At 43.8% G+C, this 23027-nt stretch overlaps 1 protein-coding gene across 2 annotated transcripts in view; it reads right to left on the bottom strand.

The window, feature by feature from the left end:
• Window positions 1–22011, bottom strand: part of kirrel1a (kirre like nephrin family adhesion molecule 1a) — a 29101-nt gene extending 7090 nt beyond the window's left edge. For both annotated transcript variants that reach the window (XM_088990575.1, XM_088990576.1), the window contains exons 1-10: window positions 21729–22011; window positions 6097–6246; window positions 3784–3933; window positions 3133–3290; window positions 2893–3043; window positions 2664–2769; window positions 1285–1433; window positions 1082–1209; window positions 868–994; window positions 676–776 (exon numbers count right to left, since the gene is read on the bottom strand). In XM_088990575.1, coding sequence (XP_088846701.1) covers window positions 676–776; window positions 868–994; window positions 1082–1209; window positions 1285–1433; window positions 2664–2769; window positions 2893–3043; window positions 3133–3290; window positions 3784–3933; window positions 6097–6246; window positions 21729–21777 — 1269 coding nt within the window. In that variant the 5' untranslated portion in view covers window positions 21778–22011. The remainder of the gene's footprint in view (window positions 1–675; window positions 777–867; window positions 995–1081; window positions 1210–1284; window positions 1434–2663; window positions 2770–2892; window positions 3044–3132; window positions 3291–3783; window positions 3934–6096; window positions 6247–21728) is intronic.
• Window positions 22012–23027: the final 1016 nt, after the last annotated feature.

Genomic DNA, 23027 nt, shown 5'->3' with positions numbered 1-23027 from the left:
TATATATATATATATATATATATATATATATATATATATATATATATATATATATATTTTTTTTTTTTTTTGTTCTCCTGCAGAAGACTGTGAACTCCGTCATGACAACCAGTTGTGCTGTTGGAAGCTTGCTTTATGTATTTATTTATGTATGTATTTATTGATTTATTTATTTATCGATTTATTTATTTAATGAGTTATTTCATTATTTGTTCTTTTTTTTTTGTTTGTGAATTCATTCATTTATTTATTGTATTTACTTACTCACCTATTTATTTATTTGTTTGTTTATTTATTTATTGATTGATTTATTTATTTAGTTTTTATTAATGTATTTAATTTATGTACATACCCATGTATTTATGTATTTAATTATGTATGTGTTTATTTATTTTAACGTTGCTCATCCCTGAAAGAGAAAGTCCCCTCGGGTAAATATGTGCCTTGGTCAAGGTAAAAAATATAAATGTACCGTTTATGTGACAGTGTAGATTTTATTAAAAGTGATCAAAATGTTTTTTTTTCTAAAAGCAAAAGGTCGACTTAACGCAACGGGTATGTAGTTTAATAAATAATTAGAATTTATGGGTGGGGGGAATTGGGCAGTGTCAAAGCGGTGCATAACCAAGCGGTGTCTTCTAAAGAAGGTGCTCAATCCATTTCATTACAACTTACAATCTTATCTGGAGGAGGTGTGCTCGCAATGTAGCATTTCACTTCACCACGCTCCCCTCGCACTGCATACTGAATGGGCTCGCTGGAAATGATGGGTGGTCCTATGCGAGGATTGAAAAAAGATAGAAATTGTAATTCCCACACCCCACAAAAAGAATGATTAGCACATTGAAATACTTTTCACTTCCTGACCGTTAACAGTGAGGGTGACCTCGGTCTCTCCGACCCCGATTCGCGGCACAATGGCTTTGCAAACGTACTGGCCAGCGTCGGCCTGGCTCACCGACTTCAGGTACAGTTGGTTGCCATTACTCAAGACCTGTGTATGAGAGGAGGCAAGACAAAATGTATTTATGTCACATTATTTGTGCTAGCTATACAAAAGTTGAGCTTTATTTCTTCTTACCATGTTGGAACCTTTCTTGAACCAGGTGAGAGTGAGCGGAGGGTTTCCGGCCCATTTACAGTTGAGGGTGACGTCTGAGTCGACGTCCACTGTTTTGGGCTGGGGCTCCACCAAGAGAATGGGACCGACTAGCGAGGAGAAAAACATGAGTCATAAGGGGAGGTCATGGACAGATGGAACAGTGTAAACAAGTCTACACTCACAGTGAACGTCCACAAGGATGCTGACGTTGGTCTTTCCCACGGCGTTGAAGACCAAGCATGAGACCGGCTCGGTGAAGAAGGAGTGGTCCGCCTTGGTGGTGAACACACTTTCCCTGGCACCCTGTAGTACCACGCCACCTTTGGCCCACCTAAAGAAGGGGGCAGTTTTACCACCGCGACTTTCGATCACTTTGCATTATCAAAATAAGTTTGTTCTTTTTTTTCGAACACCTCAAATGACGACCACTATGTTTACAAAATAAATAAACAAACAAATAAATACATTTGAAAAGAAATAAATAAACAAACAAACAAGAAAAAATACATACATACATATATACATACATGCGCGCGCACACACACACACACACGCACACACGCACACACACACACACACACACACACACACACACACACACACACACACACACACACACACACACACACACACACACACACATACATACATACATAAAGTTTGGAGGCAGGTACACTCAAATGTGGTTGAGATTTTTATTGAATATGATTTCTGGGGTATTGAGATGGAAAAATAATTGCTACGTAACGGATTCTAATTTTTAAAAAATGTGCTTGTCATACGCAGCCACCAGAGTTTTTTTTTTATATTTTCCGCTCCGTGTATGATTTGTCTTGGCCAAAAAAAACCAAGATTCTCATTGTAAAATAAAATAAAATAAAATAAAATAAAAAATCCCTTCAGCATGTTGTCGTGAGGAAACTTGTTTTTGATTTGTATGACATGTTGTTTTGATAGCATGTTAGCCCGAGCCAACGCTAGCTAGCACAAATATATTTTATGATTTACAGTTTAAATTTTAATTTTAAGACTACTACTTTTTTACACTGAAGATTCAGAACTTGAGTAGTTGAATCAGTATGTCGACTTACACTGAAGCCTTTTTTACTTTCTTTTGATGGCATAAAAGCCTGACCAAACATAAGCCACTTAGCTAGCTAGTTAGCATGATAATATTTTATATGATAGCTAATTCTAATTAATGTGTATTTTATACGAGGTACATTTTAGAACTGAAGTTAAGGGGGTTTATCAGTGTTTGGACTCATACTAATATTTATTGATTCATTTATTTGATATTTTTTTAATTAGTCACTGTGCTTAAGTACATAAGGTCTGATGTTCACCAGATCTTGGTTAGGCACTCATATCAGAATCAGAATAAGAATTAGAAAGCCTTTAATAGACCCACAATGGGGAAATTAGCAATCTACATCAGCAAAATTCAAAGGAGGGGTGGGGGGTTGAAAAGAAAAAACAAAACAAAGTATTGCATGTACAAAAAAGGTCAGAAGACTGAACTGTACAACTGCACAAAGATAGATGCACAAAAGGCACTAACCTGTAGCCCATAATTGGGGGATTGGCATGGGCCTGACAAGTGAAGGTGACCCTGTCACCTTCCAGGACTGAGCGAGGTTCGATGGACAAAGTCACTGTTGGTGGATCTGTGAAACACAGATGGCAACATTAAATCCAAAAGTCACACTCACTGCTTAGCTGAATATCAGCCACACCACATCCTGTATTTATTTATTTATTTTTGCTGAAGGGACTGTTAATGTGCTTACGGTGCACATTGAGGGTAACGGTTGTGCTCTTGCCCGCTGGGGCCGCCAGATTGGAAGCCATGCAGCTGTAGTTCCTCCCTGTGTCTGTGTCGATGGGATGGATAGGAAGGAAGCTGCGCGTGGTCACCCTCTTGCGATCTGGAAGAACTTCCTGAGGTCATGACAGAACAGGTTAAAGACTACATCTGTGTGTGTATATGTGTTTGTGTGCGCGTATGTTAGTTTTGAATTGTGACTCACAGTGGCACTGACGGCCCCATCGATAGGCAATCCATCTTTAAGCCACTCGATCATGGAGGGCGGTTTCGCACCCCGAGACACACAACTGAGGTTGTAGGACTCTCCAGCGTTGAGCAAAACCTCCGGACCGCCGTCGATCACCGGGTCGTCTGGCGGGACTGCAGGTAGAATTTGGGGAGGTGGGGGGCAATAGTGGTTTACGGCTATCCAGATAAATAAATAAATTAATTAAAACACACACACACACACACACACACACACACACACACACACACACACACACACACACACACATACAAACATACATAAATATTGAAAAAATAATTCAATAACCACACTATATAAATAAATAAACAAATACATAAACAAAACAAATACATAAATGAATACATACACTAATAAATAAACACACTATAAATAAATAAACAAAAACACAAACAAACAAACAAACACACACACACACACACACACACACACACACACACACACACACACACACACACACACACATACATACATACATACATACATACATACATACATACATACATACATACATACATACATACATACATACATACACACACAAACAAACAAATAAATGAATACATGGGTAAAACCGTGTACATAAAACAAAAAAAATATATGTACTGAGGACGGTGAGTTTGGCCCTCCTGGACCTCAAGGCGGCATCAGGGGCTTGGCACTCGTACAACGAATCGTCAGACAGGTCAGCCGACAGGATCTCCAGGTTGTACTGGCCCAGTTCCTGGACCCGCAGTACTCGATACCGAGGCCAGGCTGGGGAAGGAAAAAAAACAAAGTGAGCCGCCTTGTTCACCTCATATAATTTCCAACGCAACTTTTTGAACGCGATTCATGTTTAGCCGATGGCAAGTCAAATAAGGTTTCCCAAGGAGAATGGGATGCTTTGCTAAGGTGCATTTTCTCAAATCTAACCACGATGAAATATTTCAACTGGAGGCAAAATATTCTTGATCTTTGTCTGCTGAGATACTTTTTTTCTTCTTATTGTGAAATCGCATTTTAGGTCATCCTGGGTCTTTCCCATGCGGTGACAATGAGGCGCTCTAAAGTGGAAACAGTAGTCTGAAGCCTCGTTCCATATGCTGACTTTCAAGTCGAGACCCCCTCCACCACCCCACTCCGCCTCTCTTATGGCTTCTCTCCTTGACATGCGTGCGCTCACAGTGTACAATGAGGCGCTCTAAATTGGCCATGTCAGCGGACTAGTCACTTTAGAGGGTCTTTAAATTAAGCAGAAATAATCCTTATTTTCATTATTTATTTTTAGCCCTATTTTGAAATGTGTGAAGCACACACACAAGCCCATCACACCATCACCCACCCCCACATTGCACAAAATCCACTACCCCCCCTCCCCCCACACTTCCCCTCATCCGCCAGCTGCGCCACTGCTGCACATTCTCACCAAAAGGTGGCATTGACGTGCTCAGTCACCAAGCAGTAATGTATTTATTTACTCTTTTTGGAGCACTGCAAGTGACTCGGTGGCGTGTCGCACACAATTTACAGGCACAGACGGTGGCGGTGCGTGAGCCAGAGTTTTCCCGCGCTGTTAGCCTGCTCGCCTTCTAACCTTGTGTGTCCTTGCTTGTATGTGCATTTGCATGTCGAATGTGGAGGGCAAGACAACTTATGAAAAGGCGGAGAAGACACAACTGTGCAAAAACAGGTCTGTTTTATGCACAAAAATTCCCAAGGTGGTTGTGTGCAATCATCTACACTATACTATCACACAGATATGTGAAAGTCAAGGCTCGGGGGCCAAATGTGGCCCATCACATCACTTTATTCGGCCCGCGAAAGCAAATCAAACTTGTGAAATTCCATCAAATTACTAAAGTCTGAAACAAAATTTCAAATTGTCTCATGTAAACCACAATAACAGGCATTATTCTTGACTTCAAAATTAAAAAGTAGTTATTCATTAATTTGTTGTGCGCTCTGTATGTAACATGTGAAGGGATTAAACATTCTCATGGTTTCCCCAAATTCATAACGGCCCTTGAGAGGAAACCAAAACTACAATGAGGCCCATGGCAAAAAATGATTTTGACATCCTTGATCTAGCATCTCAAATTCGACAAATATTCTCTATTGGGGCTGAATGTGCTCTGCCCTTTTGGAAATTCCAATTAAAGAGTGTATTTTGATTTCGTTGCATTTTCAGTTTGACAAGAAAATGGTCCAATAAATAGATGTGAGTGCAATATTAACACTCAAAGAGTCTTTCTAAATACATTAAACTTGGTTGGTGTGGTTTCTTTAGAGTGCCTTATTGTCATCCATGAGTGTATGTATGCCATGTAAAGACAGATGATTTCTTTTTTTAGTCCAAAGCGACAGGCATCATGTGGCAGGAGCATGGTACTGGTGCAGCAGTATTAGAGCGCTACGTTGCCCACTGTGAGTGCACGCATGTCATGGAATAAAAGGTGAAAAGGGCGAGGAATAGGCTAGGTAATAAGTCTGACTTGTCAGCCGGCGTGTGTACTAAGGCTTTGGAGTGGCGTGGCCACATTAGAGTGCCTCATTGTCAGCTGTGAGTAAACATTTCAGAAAGACCAAGGTGAATGAGTGAAGTTTGGGATTTTTTTTTCAAAAGTCAAATTTCTAATACATTCATTTTCACTTGACAGGGACTTTCATGTCCTGGAACTTTCATGGAAATAAAACTACCTGGGGAAAAAGGGAAGCAGCGTACAAGGGTGACTTTCAAAAGTACATAAAAACGTGTTTGGGCCAGATGCAACGCTTCTCGGTGGACTTTTTATGTTCACAAGGTTTATGTCTCTTCAATCAAATTGATTGAGGGCCCTAAAGGTCCCGAGAGCGCCTCTGGATTCCAAACGATTTTGCAGTTTTATGAGAGCCTTCCCATTTACATGCGGCCAACGAAAAACACCCTTGATGTCTCACCCCGTAGGTCCTCGCCGATGCCCAACGCCAGGCCATCTTTGGTCCACTGAACGATGCCTGAGTAGTTAAAGACGACACAGGACAGGATCACTCTCTGGCCCCGCACCACCGACTGATCTGCTGGTTCCTGGGAGAACCTGGCGGTCCACACTTGAAAAGCAGAGGAGAAAAAAAAAACAAGAGTGAGTCCTCACGGATGGCAGACGAGCGATATAATTTCCTTCAACGAAAAGCACATTTTGAACCGAGGTTTTATTTCGGGCTAATTGACCACGCTGCAATGGAATGTTGCAATTTCCATCTTTGATCACACGCTGACTTTCAGCCATTTTACGAGGAAATCACTCAGCGGAAGGAGGGCGCAGCGTCTCAAGCTGACTCGGTCAAGAAGATAACAAAAGGCAATTCCAGCCTCGGGTCTTGCCCCCCCACCCCGCCTCCTTATTCCAACCAAAGTCTCGGGAGCCCCCCCACCCCCGTGCGCATCTATCCCCCGCCCCGACCTCACCCCCTTCTTGCTCATTCCTCCCTGTGAGTCATCTCGCAGGCTTCCCAAGCTACAGTGGCCATCATTGTGTACGCGCCTGGACCCCACGATTATGCCCCGGCAGATGAAGCAACGCGGTGCTGCTTGGCGGTAACCGCCCGGTGTGGAAAATGGAGCAAATCAAGAAATAAAAAGAGCAAGAGACGCCATTGTGTGTCTCTCTTTATGATGACACATTGTAATTAGCTGTCCCTCTGAGACAGCCCTCCCGCACAGTGTGGGGAGCAAGTTTTCTCGGATTTATATATATATATATATATATATATATATATATATATATACAGTGAGACCTCAACTTACAAACTTTTTGTCTTACAAACGTCAAATTTATGAAAATAAAACCTTATAATAAGCACTATTTTCATAATACACACCCACCACGGCTGGCGGAGTGATCTTCGGCGGAAGCACACGACCGAACAGCACCAGAGGTTAAGTTACCAACAGTCCTTATGGAAGGTGACTCTCCTTCCATAAGCCATCAACGACCATCAAAAAGGTAAATAAAACTTTATTTTAAAGCACAGTTTATTTCTTTAATTACAGTCGTCATGTAATGCACCTCTCTTTCCAAACAGCAATTCCCTTTGACCTTCGACCTCCAACGCCATTCCATCAAGCCATAAATGACCATCACAAATGTAAATAAAGTGACTATGATAGAATCCAGTGTATTTCTTTCATTACAATACAATAGCACATTTATTATACATAGAATAAGGTATGTTGTGTGTAGTTTTAAGGCTTATTTAGTTGAAAAGTATATTTTATGGAAACCCGGGAACGGATTATTCCTATTTTAATGGTTTCCTATGGGAATTTTTTTTTTTAGAAACACACTTTTCGACTTACACACTCTGTCTGGGAACCAATTAAGTTCGTAAGTTGAGGTCTCACTGTGTATGAGAGAGAGAGAGAGAGAGAGAGAGAGAGACAGAGAGAGAGAGGAAAAAATGTGAGTGTGTGCGTGTGAGAAACGTTTTCAGCCATCACGCCTTCTATTTCTGTGTTCCTCCCCCTTGCTGGTTGGAAGGGGGTTCGAGTCGCACTGTCACAATTCGTTTATCACATTAAATATCAGCCCTGCGGCTCTTTCTCTCCCCCTCCTTCAGTCGCGCTTGTCGCCTCCCACTGTTGGCGTTTCACTCCATTTGAACGCCCAACGAAATTCTCCTCTCCCGCCACCCCTCCCAGTTCCCTCCTTCTCTCCGGCCCATTCCCTCACACGTCTCCCTCCGAGGCCTTCAAGCGCTTTTGTGAAGGCTGCCACCCCGCTTCTCACTTTTGACTTTTTTTTAATCCACACCGCCATATGTCTCATTCGAGCGCAGTCATGACCCTCAGTCCTTCTTCTCCGCGTCCGATCTGTTATTGCATATTCGAACAGACTGGCTGTGATTTTCCGAGGTACATTATGCCCACTAATGCAATCGAAGTCAGTCAGTCGTGCAAAAAAATGAGAGGGAGAGAGAGAGAGAGAAAGAATCGGGCACCAATCACAACAATAGCTTCTGACAGTGCCGCACATTAATATTCTGAAGATAAAGAAGATGTGCGAGGCTACACGGAGAACCGAGAGGGGGGAATCAGATGCAGATGGGGCTCTGCGGCATGCATACCTCGAATAATTCAACAATGAGCTAAAAAAACGAGAAGAGAGGGAAAAAGAGGGAAAACACTGTAGCTGATCATTTGTGCCCTTGAAATCAACGGGATGAATGAGACACAAATGGTTGAATGGGAAAAATAGCATCCATATAATAATAATAATACAATAACCAGATAGATACATAAATAAACATAAATAAAAACAAATACATACATACACACACAAATTAACAAATAAATATACAAGTAAACAAATAAATAAATGTTAACAGATAGATTAGCACATAAACAAACAAATACATTAAATAAAAAAATTAATACATGCAAAATAAATAAACAAATACAAAAATAGATAAATACATAAATATAAATAAATTAATAGATAAAAGAGGATGAAGCAGCCAGGAAAATGGATGGATGGATAAATAAATACATACATATATAAATAAATAATTTTAAAAATCACCAAAAGGCAGTTTTTCTCCCCCTCCCTTTGTTTTTTTTAATACCGCAAAGTCGACGGCGGCCCTCCTCTCTTCAGCTACCTCAGCGAGGCCATTTGGATGTATTCCCTCAACGGTAAACCAACAAATGTAATCCAAAGTGATAGAGTCCCCGACAGAAGATGAACAATTTGCAGAGAAAATGACTGACTCATTGAAACATGTGCATATTATCCACTTAACACTTGTCATCACCGCACAGTGAACATGTTTGTGTGTTTGGTTTTAGGTGCTAAAAGACAAAAAAAATAAAAAATAAAATGAAGGCACATGCAGCGGTGCAAAGCCGATGTGTATTCTTTCACAATGTGGGTTATGCTGCAGTGACAAATTTAGAGTGTGTCCTGATTTCCTTGAGTCACTCGTCCCCAAGATACCACCGGAGCTCCTCGTCCACACAAAGAGGTCGCGCACAACTAAGACCGTGACCGCACGTACACACACACGCATACCTATACACACACACACAAAGCCGCCGCTGTTGGCTGGCAAGCCACTTCCTGTGGACGCACGCAAACACGACCGCACTCGGCCCCAAACGTGTAATCAACACATTGAGGCGGTTCGCCGCTCGAGCTGGATCGGTCAAAAAAAAGCAGGTCGCCCAAAACTTAATGGTTGGTTGTCAGGAAAATACAAACAAATCACATTTACAAGTTTGTAACTCAAATCATCTTTCCACAATTAAATGAATAGAAATGTCATGAATCCGTTCGGCGTGACAAATATAAAACATTGTAAGAGTAGACTTCATAAAAATTAATATTAAATCTAAAATGTCAAGAATTGAACATGTTTTTTCCACTTGGTGGCTGTAGAGTGCCAAAGGTTTTAATGTAAAAACTAAAGTGAAAGGTAGAAAGTGGTAAGATATGATATCTCGCTCATTCACTGCCATCAATGGTAAATAAATGAGCTCTTATGAGACATTTTTGTTGTCATGACTATATCTATTTATCCGAAGCTGTGGTTGTACAGTCAAACCTGGATTTTGACCGTTTCAGTTCTCGACCAATTCGTTTTTTGACCAAAAATGTCATTTTTTTAATGCCTGGGTTTACAACCGAAAATGGGTTCCCGACCAAACTAAGTGCACCTGAATGCACCACTGGTCTCCCCTCCGCTTCCTTATACGTCACTTCCTGGTGTCGCGTCTCATTGTGACCGACGCATTATTGATGAAAAGGCTTCTTCAGCCGTCATCTGTACTTCTTTGAAAGTGTCGTTTCGCTTCTTATCCAAGAAACTTTGTCAGCAAACTAAAGTCTTACTGGTAGTTTAGGCCCTCTATATATATATCCCTACTGTCCAGGCATGGCGGTGCCGGACTCTGCTATGATAGGTCCCTGCTCTCAGGTTGGGGGGAGCATAGAACTACTCCCTGCAGCTCCACTGATTGTTCCTATTGTTCTGACTGCAGGGAGGAGTCCTCTGCTCCCCCCAACCTGAGAGCAGGGACCTATCATAGCAGAGTCCGGCACCGCCATGTATGGACAGTAGGGATATATATATATATATATATATATATATATGGGCCTAAACTACTAGAAAGACTTTAGTTTGCTGACGAAGAAGTACAGATGACGGCTGAAGAAACCTTTTCATTGATGGACCACTCCTGTACGACTGAGTGATTACACAGCCGACGCATTATTGTTGTTGAATCAAGATTTATTTTTTTTTTTACATAAAAAAAATCTGGTGTGTTATACTCGTGTAGCGTTCCATTGTGAGCAGGCATGTTTGTAATATTCAATCAAGACAAAAAATTGATTACATTGATTATAATGGGAAATGTTTCAGTTTTCAAACAAATCTGTTTTCGAACAGTGATCTGGAATCGACAATGGTCGAAAACCAGGTTTGACTGTAATACAAATGTATGACAGTATTGTTTGTTGTTGTTCAGAGAGGATAAAGAATATGGCATTATTTGCTTGCAAGTCAATGCAAAAATTCATTTCAACTTTGGCTTGTGTGTTAAAAATTTTGTGTCACTTGGATCCCAAAGCAAGACAATACATTTTCGGGGTGGGGGGGCATTTTCATTTGACGGCAAAAATGCATCTTAGGAATCATATTTTTGACTTTCTGCGTCCCAGTCGTCTCCAACTAAAGCCACATTTTGACACCAGCCACAGCCTGTCAAATCAACCCGACCCAAAGCCAGCACACCATCACCAGGTGACTCACGTTCGTGAGACGCCGCGGGGCGTTTCGGCCGGCGAGCGCCTTTCGCACCACCGTACAAGGCGGCAGCGCATCCGTCGGTGCCTAAACTAACGAGAGGGTACAGCAGATGCATGCAAAGACATCTGGATCTATTTTTAGCCCAGCATGCTGACGATTTGCCCCCGCGTACCCTCCGACGCTATGCTGCAAATGTCAAAGCTGGCTTGATTTCAGCCTTCCTCTCCCGGCTTGCGTCACCTCTTTCTCCATCTCGCGTGGATTCCTACATATTCGTCGCGTCCTCTTTATTTCTGGCCGCCTCCCCTCTATTGTCCAACAAAGTGCCCCCGCTCACGCTTGCACCTCCCCACCCAATCCCACGCCTTGGCTGGATGACAGTCTGGGGTCACCATAGCAACAGATGACGTTGGAAATTAGCCAGCCCCCCCCAAAAAAAACTTTTGCACACCGGTGTGTTCCCCAGCGCATCTGGTGGTCTGCCGAAACACTCCCAATGTATCTGGGGAGGAATATCCAACTACACTCGGCCCTCGCTCCTTCAAATCAATTCTGCGATTCGGTGCAGCCGCGGTGTGCGGTGGCGCTATATGGTAGAGAGAACAAAGAGACGAGGCGGCCCGCAGACGGCGCCGTAGAGGAGGGTGACGTCATCGTTTGAGGACAAAACTTACATTACTCACCGCCGGGAGCCGTTCAGTCAACCCTCGGGAGGCGCGTGACGAACGATAGCGTCACATCGTCAGGATGTGTCATTTTTGCCAATTTTTATTTGCCTCCAAAGTTAAATAATGTATTTTTATAAGAATTAAAGGACAACCGACGTCAGTTAGGAAACAAAAAAGTGACACCAGAAAAACGTTTTATAGCATCTAAAATACCCAAAACATTGATGATATTTTTATTCAAATGCAAAACACCAATAAAAATGACTTTGTGTCCAAAATCTGCAAAAAATTGAGCTGCAAATTGGGCATTTTCAGAAAGTCTCTCCCCCAGTTCGTGATGTCACGCCAATACGTCTTGCATTGCTCGAGAATCAAAACAATGGCTTCAGATTCAGAGAATATGGTTTCTTGTTACTTATACAGTTATGAATATGATTCAAATAGTTCTGAAGAGGAAAGCATAAATGTTTGGAATTGATTAAATAATTTATTCCGTGCCATTTTGAGGCAACATTGGGGGGAAATGTCTCACCCAAAAAGAGGCAGAAAATGGCCACTAACCTCCTGTGAGGAATGAATCAGCCCGTTTCCACAGGCTGATAAATTCCTTACATGGAGCTTGGACGCCCTCTTCTGGCTCTTTCTGGTGCAACATAAGGTTTTCAGACCAAACAATCATTGACATGATGGAAGGACTGCTACAATGTGTCCTTTTTTTCCGTCAGGGGCGTTCCTTCAGTGACGTCACGTACGGACTCGTCACCAACTCAAAAACAAGACTTCCGGAATATTCAGCACGAGTCTTAAAATGTAAAATATAGCTATATGCGGTGGAATCTTTGTAAAATACGCTCAGTAGAAGTCATTTGAAGCCATTTTACAAATTATGGACACAAGTTGTCGTGGTTTGCAAGGTGGTGATGGTGGGTGCGGATCCCAAGAAGCAGGCAGGAGGGAGCAGGAGGTTGTTTGACAAATTGTATTAAAATAAAGGTCAGCAGGAACAAAATGTAAAACATCAAAATGATCTGAACAGAAAAAAAGTATCAAAAGCAAACCAAGTGTAAAAATCCGCCAAGGTTAAACAAACACATGCACAGCAAACAATGCATGCGATTGCAGACAAAGCATGCAACAAACAATGAACCGACACCGGATGGTCATGCCGGGAGTCCTTTTAAGTGTCACTGATTAAAACGACCAACACCTGCGAGGCTTCGGGCAAGGCTGACATCGCGACCCGTTGATCGCCAATCTGATCAGGACGACCAGCAACTGTGCAGGTGCAGGCGGGGCCGACGGTGCCACCCGTTGGTCGCCAACCAGATCATGACATTCCAGCTGTCTTTGCTTTAAAATCATGCTATTCAGGAGATCTTAACCAAATATGTCAGCATTTTCACAAAAATAAAACAATGAGGAAGACGTGACGTATAAGGAAGCAGAGGGTAGTCGAGTGATGCTTTCAGATGCACTCAGTTTGGTTGACAAACAAATTTCGGTTGTATACCGGGGCATAAAAAATATGACATTTTTGGTTGAAAACCGAATGGGATGAGAACCGAGACGTACAAAAACCGAGGTTGGACTGTATATTGTATTAATAATGTATTGTAATGTATTTTAAAAAACTCACAATCACCATAAGAGCAGCTCCTGTAATGGTTTTTGTTTTCTCTTTGGGTACCAGGTTTTTGTCGCCATACGTCAATGGTCCCCAGGACGTAACTGTAAACAGGTTTGTGTCCCCATAACCATACAGAAACTAGAGTGCGCGCACAAACACACGGTGGTAGTAAGGTTTGAGAATGCGTGTTAGCGAGATGATCGGGGGAGTGGGTTGAGGGGGATAACGGCCCCCGTAACCTCAAAAGTTGTTCTCCCTCGTCCTCGTCTCCTCCTCCTTCTCTACAGCCACCCCCTCCCTCCACAGGAATGCGGTTGACACTGATGATGTGACTTCATTTCGGCACTCTCCCACTTTCTGCTCCTCACCAGGGACGAGGAGAGGGAGGGAGGGGCATGGTGGGGGGAGGGGGGGGCGGTTAAGGGCTAAAGAGCTGGAGAGACTCCATCCGTCTTCCCTTGACGATAACATTAGGGTCAGCCGTCCACCCAAATCAGTTCCACGCTAGTGTGCCCGCCTCGAATCGCAACGGCCCACGGGGGCCCTTCGATGATTGCGCAACTAATAATGAGCGAACGCTCCCATCATCGACGGTCATTAAAACGATGCCGTGCACATGTTTCATTTTTTGTATGTCAGATCCGGCCCTAGTTGACCTAATCATGCCCCGGAGGTCGCGTTTACCTTGACTCTAACTTCCTAATTAATTTACTTTTCCGTATTATGCCAGTCAGCTTCAGTTTTGTTGAAAGGACCGCCCGCTATGTCGGAAGGACGTTGACCTCACGGAGGCCTTCCAGATGCCGCTGGCTACGGGGTATTAGATGTACCTTAAAATCAGATCTCTGATCTTCTCAAAAGGTCCTGATCTGGTTGTTATTGTATCCATCTAGCCTGCGGCTGGAAGAATGCATGGCTTGAGGATCCCGCGATGCGTATGTGGAAATGTCGTGGCTTGGAATTGAAGCGGATTTACGTGGGACAGGAGATGTGAGACAGTCTCTTTTTGTCAATGGTTTGCTTTCAACAATTAGCTTTCACCATGACGTCCCTGATCCACCGATGAAAAGGATGCTTTGAGCCTCTCCTCTTTCATCTAGAAGTGCTTCATACAACAAAGAGAGTGCAGAAAGTGCTTAAGATTGAGGGACTGTCATTGTTTTTTTGTGTTGCGTCACATTATTTGTCATTTAGGTTCTGTTGTTGTTGTTCTTTTGACTTCAAGAGGGCCTTTACAGCAACTTTTATTTTTCTACTTCTTCCTTTCCGTTTCCTCATACTTCCATCACTGATGCTGTGAAATATAAAATTATCCACTGCGAGACTATTAAAGGCTAATTCAATCCCGTGATTTCTTTATCTGGACGGAAATGTCAAACGGGAAGCAACTTCATGCAAATTTTTGGTCATGTTATTGTATGATTACCAAGAACCTAACCCGCCGAGCGTTTTCGTGACCTTGACTGCTCCTAAACTTTTGTGATTTTCATTTTTCATTAGATGATCATTCCTGATCATCTATGTCCTGGTCACCAAAACAAAAAAATCCCCTCTGGACAAATTCTTGCCGCAGTCAGTTAAGTTTGTGTCGCTAATCTAATTCCTCGGACGTCACAAGACGCAGAGAGTATAGACGCGCTCAATCTTTGACTTTGATACCACTTCCATCTGCAAAGAGACTCTCACCTTGAAGAAAGCTCGCGCCGTAACGTTGGCAAGAGTCCCCAGATGAACGCTTTTGCCGAGCTCCAAAGGTCGGAAGTGTCGAGGCCTCAGGGTTTTTATTGGCTGCCGCCCCCCACCTCCAGTGACTGATGACATTGCAACTAGCGACAGTACATACCAATGAAATGCGATTGCGGCGGATTCAATTAAATCGGACCTTGGGAGAGATCATTTATCGACGTGATGTTGCTTGTAAAATAGTCACGCTGTACTCCCGCGTCGCATGTTTAGTGACGTCCAAGTGACTTTCAAGCTGGGGGTCGCCGACCTTTTTCTAAATGGAAGCTAGTGATTGGCTAGCGATTAATTGCAAAAGGCTGCCAGTGGCAATGCGAATAGCTAAAACCCGCTCGGCGAGGTTAACCGCTCACTTCATCAGCGAAAATTATTTTCACACTGTCGAACTGACGTGGTCCTTTGAAGACAATGACGGTGACCACATTATTCAGGGACGCGTCGCTGCCCAAAATCAATCGGAAACCACCACCGCAAGCGATCGATTCGCCATCATATCGATTGCGCGCATGTCTGCCTCATTCGAGCGTGTCCAGAGATCGGCCATTGTTACTCAGGGTCGCCCTTGGTTACAGCGGAGTTGTCTTTGTCAGCCGCCAGCGGAGCGCTCGCGCGGCTGCGCTCGGCTTTTCTTGAACGTATTCATTCGTTCGTATTGTGTCAGATGCATCGTTGCAAAATTATCATATTATCCTGCAGTGATCCTGGAGTTGCCATGGCCACACTTCCAATCATTGTGTCTGTGGTCCTCGCGGGCTGTCACCATGGTAACGACAGCGGCTACAGAGGTTTACCCCCCGCCCCCAGCACACATACTGTAGCCCTCTTCAGATACACATATGAGAGGAGTGGGTGGAAACCATTCATGCGGTCATGATACTAAAATGCCCGTTCCCCCTTTTTTTTGGGTGGGTCTACAAGCCGTTTTAATCACGTAAAAAAAAATTGGTGGGAAGGGAGTGGAAACAGAAAGGTGATTGGAGGACAAAAGCTAATCAAAAGGGAATTGAGTAGGTGACAAAAATAGAGAGAGAGAGAGAGAGAGAGAGAGAGAGAGAGAGAGAGAGAGAGAGAGAGAGAGAGAGAGAGAGAGAGAGAGAGAGAGGTTTCCGACTGCTTGTAAAGGGGGGGGGGGCTGCGAAGTAAAATGACAGAGGAAAGAAGCAAGCTGGTGGACAATGCGGCAAGAAAAGAAAAAAAACACCATTTTTGTCCAAAACCTGACTCACCCCCCAAAAAATAAAAATACACACGCACACACACATAGCCCAAGTGTCCCCTTTTGTGTTTCAAGTGTGAGTGCGCGCACAGTAGGTCGTCTACTTTCATTGAACAGCCCCCAAATCCCCCATCACCATTATGGCGTATAGCGTCACCATGGAAATTAGTTATTATGGCCGTCCAGGCGGTCGACCATATTGTAGTTTGTGCAAACTTGAGATGGCAGCGAACTTAGCTCACTTTTCGAAGAGAGAATTTAAAAAAAGAGCCATTTCAAGTTTTTGAATTCTACTCCCAGTTGAAGTTGATTAGCAAATTGAACTGTCACGGTTTTGCAAGGTGGTGTTGGCGGGTGCGGATCCCAAAAAGCAGGCAGGAGGGAGCAGGAGGTTGTTTGACAAATTGTATTAAAATAAAGTCAGCAGGAACAAAATGTAAAACATCAAAATCATCTGAATGGAAAAAATACAAAGTAGCAAAAGAAGACCAAAAGTAAAAGTCCACCAATCTTAAACAAACAAATACACAATGCATGCAGCAAACAAGCAGCAAACAATGAACCGACAACGGATGGTCGTGCCGGGTGTCCTTTTAAATGACAGTGATTATAACGACCAGCACCTGCGAGGCTGCCGGCAGGGCTGACGTCGCTACCCGTTGGTCGCCAATCTGATCGGGACGACTAGCACCCGTGCAGGTGCAGGCGGGGCCGACAGCGCCCCCCGTTGGTCGGCAACCAGATCATGACATGAACATTAAAAAAAACAATTATGGAGGCTCGGTTGTCAAGTGGTTTGCACGTTGACCTCACAGTGCAGAGCTCAATTCCAGCTCCGGCCTCCCTGTGTGAAGTTCTCCCCGGTCCCACGTGGGTTTTCTCCGGGTCTTCCGGTTTCCTCCCGCATTCCACAAACATCTGGCAGCCTTATTGAACGCTCCAAATTGTCCCTAGGTGTGAGTGTGTGCATGGATGATTTAAAACAACAATGAAGATAACTTTTGCTAGCTTCATACAAACATCATGTAAGGCTAATAATTAGCATCAATAGTTGGGATGCCACGGTCCTTCAAGCAGCAAATATTTCTCGATACATTTCCAGATCACATAACTAAACAGAGTGAATCACAACATATACTGTAACTATCTTTTTTTTTATTTCATGCAAAAAAATCACAACGGAAAATCGGTCCCTGACCTTAACAAACAGGGTTCTGGAACGGTCTATGGTTGAAAACCGAGATTTGACTGGATTATGATCCACTATTTTTTCTTTATAATAATGATATTTATATTTTTTAATAGGGCGGCCCGGTAGTCGAGTGGTTAGCACACCGGCTTCACAGTGCAGAGATCGCTGGTTCGCGTCCCGGTCCGGCCTCCCTGTGTGGAGTTTGCATGTTCTCCCCGGACCCGCGTGGGTTTTCTCCGGGTCCTCCGGTTTCCTCCCACACTCCAAAAACATGCATGGCAGGCAGATTGACCACTCCAAATTGTCCCTAGGTGTGAGTGTGACAGTGACAGTATGTCTTTGTGTGCCCTGCGATTGGCTGGCAACCAATTCAGGGTGTCCCCCGCCTCGTGCCCGAAGACAGCTGAGATAGGCTCCAACAACCTCCGTGACCCTAATGAGGAATAAGCGGGACGGAAAATGAGATGAGATGAGAGATATTTTTTAATATTTATTTTTGGGAGGCCAGAACGGATTGATGGCTTTCCCATTCGTTTTAATGGGGAAGAGTGTTTTGAGAGACAAAACTTATCTAAGTGCGTTTTAGGGCCCGATCGATCATAGATTTTTTTAGGCCGGTGCAGGTTCTAATATTTGGTAGACTAAAATTTAGTCTTTTAAAGGACAACCGACATCTCCGGACAAGTTGTGTCATGATCTGGTTGGCGACCAACGGGTGGCGCTGTCCGCCCCGCCTGCACCTGCACAGGTGCTGGTCGTCCCGATCAGTGGCGGACTGATTGGCGACCAACGGGTAGCGACGTCAGCCCTGCCTGCAGCCTCGCAGGTGCTGGTCGTTTTAATCAGAGACACTTAAAAGGACTCCCGGCACGACCATCCGGTGTCGGTTCATTGTTTGTTGCATGCTTTGTCTGCAATTGCATGCATTGTATGCTGTGCATGTGTTTGTTTAACCTTGGCGGACTTTTACACTTGGTTTTCTTTTGATACTTTTTTTCTGTTCAGATCATTTTGATTTTTTACATTTTGTTCCTGCTGACCTTTATTTTAATACAATTTGTCAAACAACCTCCTGCTCCCTCCTGCCTGCTTTTTGGGATCCGCACCCGCCATCACCACCTTGCAAACCTTGACATTGAATAGGTGCCAACACGCCCCGTGGCAGAAAGATAGAGATTTTTATGTACAGATATTAATGTTGATGTTAAAAATTGGTGAAAATAAAAGTTTGTTTTTATAGAATTTTACACATGACCTGCTCTATTAAGTTTTTATCTGGTTTATGCGATGAAATAAAAAGTTGTTTTCTAGACTTTGAACGGATTAAGATTTTTTACATTGATTTTAATGGAAAGTGCTGTTTCGGTTTTCGAAAAGGTTTCTGAAATGGATTATGGTCGAAAACCGAGGTATCACTGTATTTAAATTTAGTCATACGTGTGTAAAATCGTTTTTTCTCAAGTCCTTAAAAGACATGGTCGAAACATGACTTCATAAAGTCTTTTATTTCAAAGTCAAAGTCAAAGTCAGCTTTATTGTCAAATATGCTAATATGCATGACATACAGCACAGATGAAATTGACAGATGAATATTTGAAGGTGTGTCTAACTCTAAGCTGACAAAGCCACTGTGTGCATGCCTGATTTTTTTTAAACTGAAAGTCATTTGGAAAGGGTGGTCCTCGAAAGTGATCATCCGAAAAAATGGTCCCCAGAAAACGTGTGTGTGTGTGTGTGTGTGTGTGTGTGTGTGTGTGTGTGTGTGTGTGTGTGTGTGTGTGTGTGTTTTGAGACAGTACACATATGCCGTCTCATCATGTGTTCCCAGTTTTAATTCATATGCTTGGTCTGTGTATTCGCCAATCTCCCACCCCATCTCCTCCCCCCCCCCCCCCCCCGACTGCCCCACAAGCCCTCCACTCCCGCCTCTCGCCTCCCCTCTCCTCCTCTTTCCCCTCTCCACCGACCAGAGGAATGTGAGAAACACATCTGGAACCTATTAAGAGAGCCAAAGAGAGGAAGGGGTAGATGGAAAGAGAAGTGGGGGGGCGTAAGGGGAAAAGAAAGAAGCCCAAGTAAAGAAGAAGAAAAAAACGGGAATGTTACAAGTAACTCCCACAAATCGGGCCAGAGGCCCGTTATGGCGATGACGGCGCAACGCCGACTTTGAAGCGGCGATGGCAACATGTGAATGAGCAGCCTCGCTGAGAGGGCAGTCGACCTCGAGTAATGGTCTCTTTCTTTTGACAGACCCCCCCCCCCTCCCAACCCCATCATCACCCCCACCATCACACACAATTCTCTTCTCTTTGCTAATCCAAAACCCTCCGCTCAATGGAGCTTTCCACTACCACCTCTGTCTAACCACCCTCAATCAGACCCACCTGCCCGTCATCAATCCCCCCCCCCCCCCCGTCCAAAAAACAGATATTGTCTGCAGGATGTGACCGTGTATGTAATATGGGGGGGTTGGCGGGAGGAGGGGGGGTTGTGGGGTAGGTTCAGTCAGATGTGATTAAGTGCGCCTCTCTTGCTTGGGGGACTGTGCATAAAGAAACCTTTTTAGAGGGATGTGTTGTTTTTCCTTTGCTTCGTTCTTTTTATAACTACGATAGCCTCCAGACCGTCAAACACGATCACATTATTGGGGCTTAAAAAAAGAAAATATAATAAAATAAAAAAACGTTGCAGCTGTTGCTTTACCCATGACTACACATTTGAGAATTTGTTATCAAACCTAAGTTGAGGGATTTTTATTTATTTTTTGCTGAATCGTCATGTTCAAAAAACGCTCACATGTGCCTCGTTTGGCCTTTTGTCACCGCGACCTTCGACCTTTCATCACATCATTATGGATTTTTATCACTTCCTCTATTTTCCATTTCTTCTTTGCTAACTTGCTTGCCTGTATGCTTTCCTACTTTTGCGGCGTCCAACACCAAGTCCTCGTCTACCTTTTCAGACCAGAAGACACCATAATACTCTTTGCCGGTTTATTTGAGCACCTTGGCTATCGCATGGCCGCACTTCCGGAGGCTCGTTGTCATTGTCGTTTCAACAACACTCTCTCCCTTTGTCTTCTTCACGACCCTGAACCAAGCACACCTGCATTTCTGAACCTTTTTCAGTCATTTCAGTTCACTCCTCCTCCTCCCCCTCTAGCGCCATAACGCAGGTCAGACCTCCTCCCAGTCCTCAAAAAGTGTTCCACAAATGTGCGTTGGCCCTGATTGATTATGCAGGCTCCTCACCTTGCATGTCGTTTCAAGGCCGCTGGCGTTGATTTCTATCACGGCTGTATCGTACTATCGAAAACAACTTGCCAAACAATGAGCTGCTGCGCTAATCACCACACTATCATTAATAACACCCCCCACACTGCCCTCCGGGAATCCTTTTTGCTCATGTGTTCAAATTGCGGACCGAGAAATATGGTTCATTTAAAGGCAGGGAAAAACATACCCGGCGCGACATCGTCCCATCAATGTTCGGCTATCGTAGGAGGGAAAACGCGGGTGTTTGGCAAGTGATAAGGGCTGATGCCCTTACAGACAATGCCGCACGCGTGAGTGATTGTCATGTGGACTCAAGGGTAGAAAAACATGTGATGTGAACAAAGAGGTGCATATGTGTGTGTGGGGGGGGGGTGTTAAAAAGGAATGTGTCCAAATGTGGATTCAATGGCATAGGCGGTTGCTGCACCTAAACCACCCTCCCTAATTCAGGTGACATCATCCCTTACCACAACCCGCCCCCTTAAAACCCCTAATCCCCCACCCCATTCCCCAATCGCCCGCTACCTATGACAGTAGACAATGGGACATACATCGGTAGTCCCATCAAACAGGTTGCATTTACATGCTCCACATCCTCGCAGCCTTTGTCGCCTAGCAACTGTATTAAATACCTACCACAGGTACGAAATAAATTACATTTAAAAAAATGATTGGGTTGCGGGAGGATGCTGACAAAGTCTACAGGAGTGGGGGCATTCTAAGGTGCACCCAGGTAAGATAGTGACAAGTAGATTTAGAGCAAGTGACAAGCCACGTACAGCTGATCATTCAAACTCATTCCCGTCACGTTCACGGTCGGTCAGTTAGTCCCGGCGTCCTCGTAGGCGCTTTGCATTGTTCACACATCTGCAAAGGTCATTTGTGCAACGTCGGGACATCGGATTGCGTGGTTTTAAAAAGAAAGAAAGGGAGGGAGAAAATAACCCACACCCGCTCCAATATCCCCCAACCGACGTCACACTGAATACCAACAGTGCCTCATCGGTGTGAGTCCACATTAGTCGTCATTTCATTTCAACGCTGCATTAAAATGCATCCTTACCAGTTTGTAAAGTCAGCAGCAAAGTGAGGAGCAGCAGCAGCCTCTGCATGGTTCAGCCCACCAGTAATATTAAGTCCAGTATCGGGCCCAAAAAACTCCGTGAGGCCGGCATCAAAAAAGGCAAGGCTGGACGGGGACATACAGGAAAGAAAAAACGAAGAAGAGAAAGACTCGCAACGTCCTCGATGTTTGCTAGCTCTCACTCGGCTTTTACACCATTCCGCTGCTTTTGCGTTTCGTCTCCCCTACTATCATCTTCCCTCAGTGGCAGCAGTCCGCTTTCTGCTGCGCACGGTTCGCATCCAAAATGAGAATGGGAGATTGGTTTCCGGTAGTCTTCTTCAAAATAAAAGGTTTAGGCCACATTCCACACCAAATATGTCGAACCGGGATGAGCAATTTAAGTTGTTGGTGGGGGCACATATGAATAAGCACTTTCTATTTCCGATTTTGAATATTTAGGCAGCACTTGGCCAATACAAATGTATAAAATAGCCCGTCGTAATGTAAACCCTCCTTAAAATTAAGCAAAATCACGGAAGAATAAAACAAATACGCCTCTCTTAAATGTTAAATTTTCGTATTGCGAGCAGCCACTTCCGGTAATGAAGTTGCTCAACTTGATGGCAGATCCTCATTAGAGGCACATTCCTCTCTCTCTCTCTTTATCTCTTTTCCTCTGCTTCTGTTTCTCTCGCTGTCTCATTGGTCAATGTTTCTTGTCTTCGAAACTGTGTCCAAAAACTCTTATCAAATCTTGAAGCGTTCGAGTTATTATAAATCGCTAGTTGACCGCTTAAAAAAACAACAACATGTAGATAGTTTGTGTTGTCGCAGCAAAAATCTAGATTGCCTTTTGGAACGTTTTAAATTGTACGTTTGTCGTGGGGAGGGTGTTATTAGTCAGTTACATTTGCAACGCATACAGTGGAAACAAAATGATTACCGTAATCACGTTTATTTCAAAATCGAATCCTCCGCCGTTTGGTGAATGTGACGTCATCGTTACTACTATTACAACCCTCATTTAGCTCAATAAGAAAGCCAAAGAGGGACAAAACCGGTGTCGGAATGTCCGTAAGCCTAACCAGATGTCCACCAATGACGAGTTGGGAATGCTTCAAGACAAATCCACACAAGTCTCGGTGATTAATTGCGGTCCCATCAAGAAGGTTGGATACGGGTCAGTCAGCTGACCGCCAGCAGAGAACGTGAGGCCGGGGCGCCCCCTGGCGTCGTTTTGTTACTCGTGTCAAGGCTAAACCCAGGGAACTGTTAGTGTTTGTTTTCTAAAACGAT

This window comes from Hippocampus bargibanti, linkage group LG02 (genome assembly GCF_051943395.1).
Source record: "Hippocampus bargibanti isolate YZ-2025 linkage group LG02, ASM5194339v1, whole genome shotgun sequence".
In the NCBI taxonomy this organism is placed as follows: Eukaryota; Metazoa; Chordata; class Actinopteri; order Syngnathiformes; family Syngnathidae; genus Hippocampus; species Hippocampus bargibanti.
The sequence above is the reverse complement of the archived record's forward strand: the minus strand, read 5'-3'. Positions and strand labels throughout refer to the sequence as shown.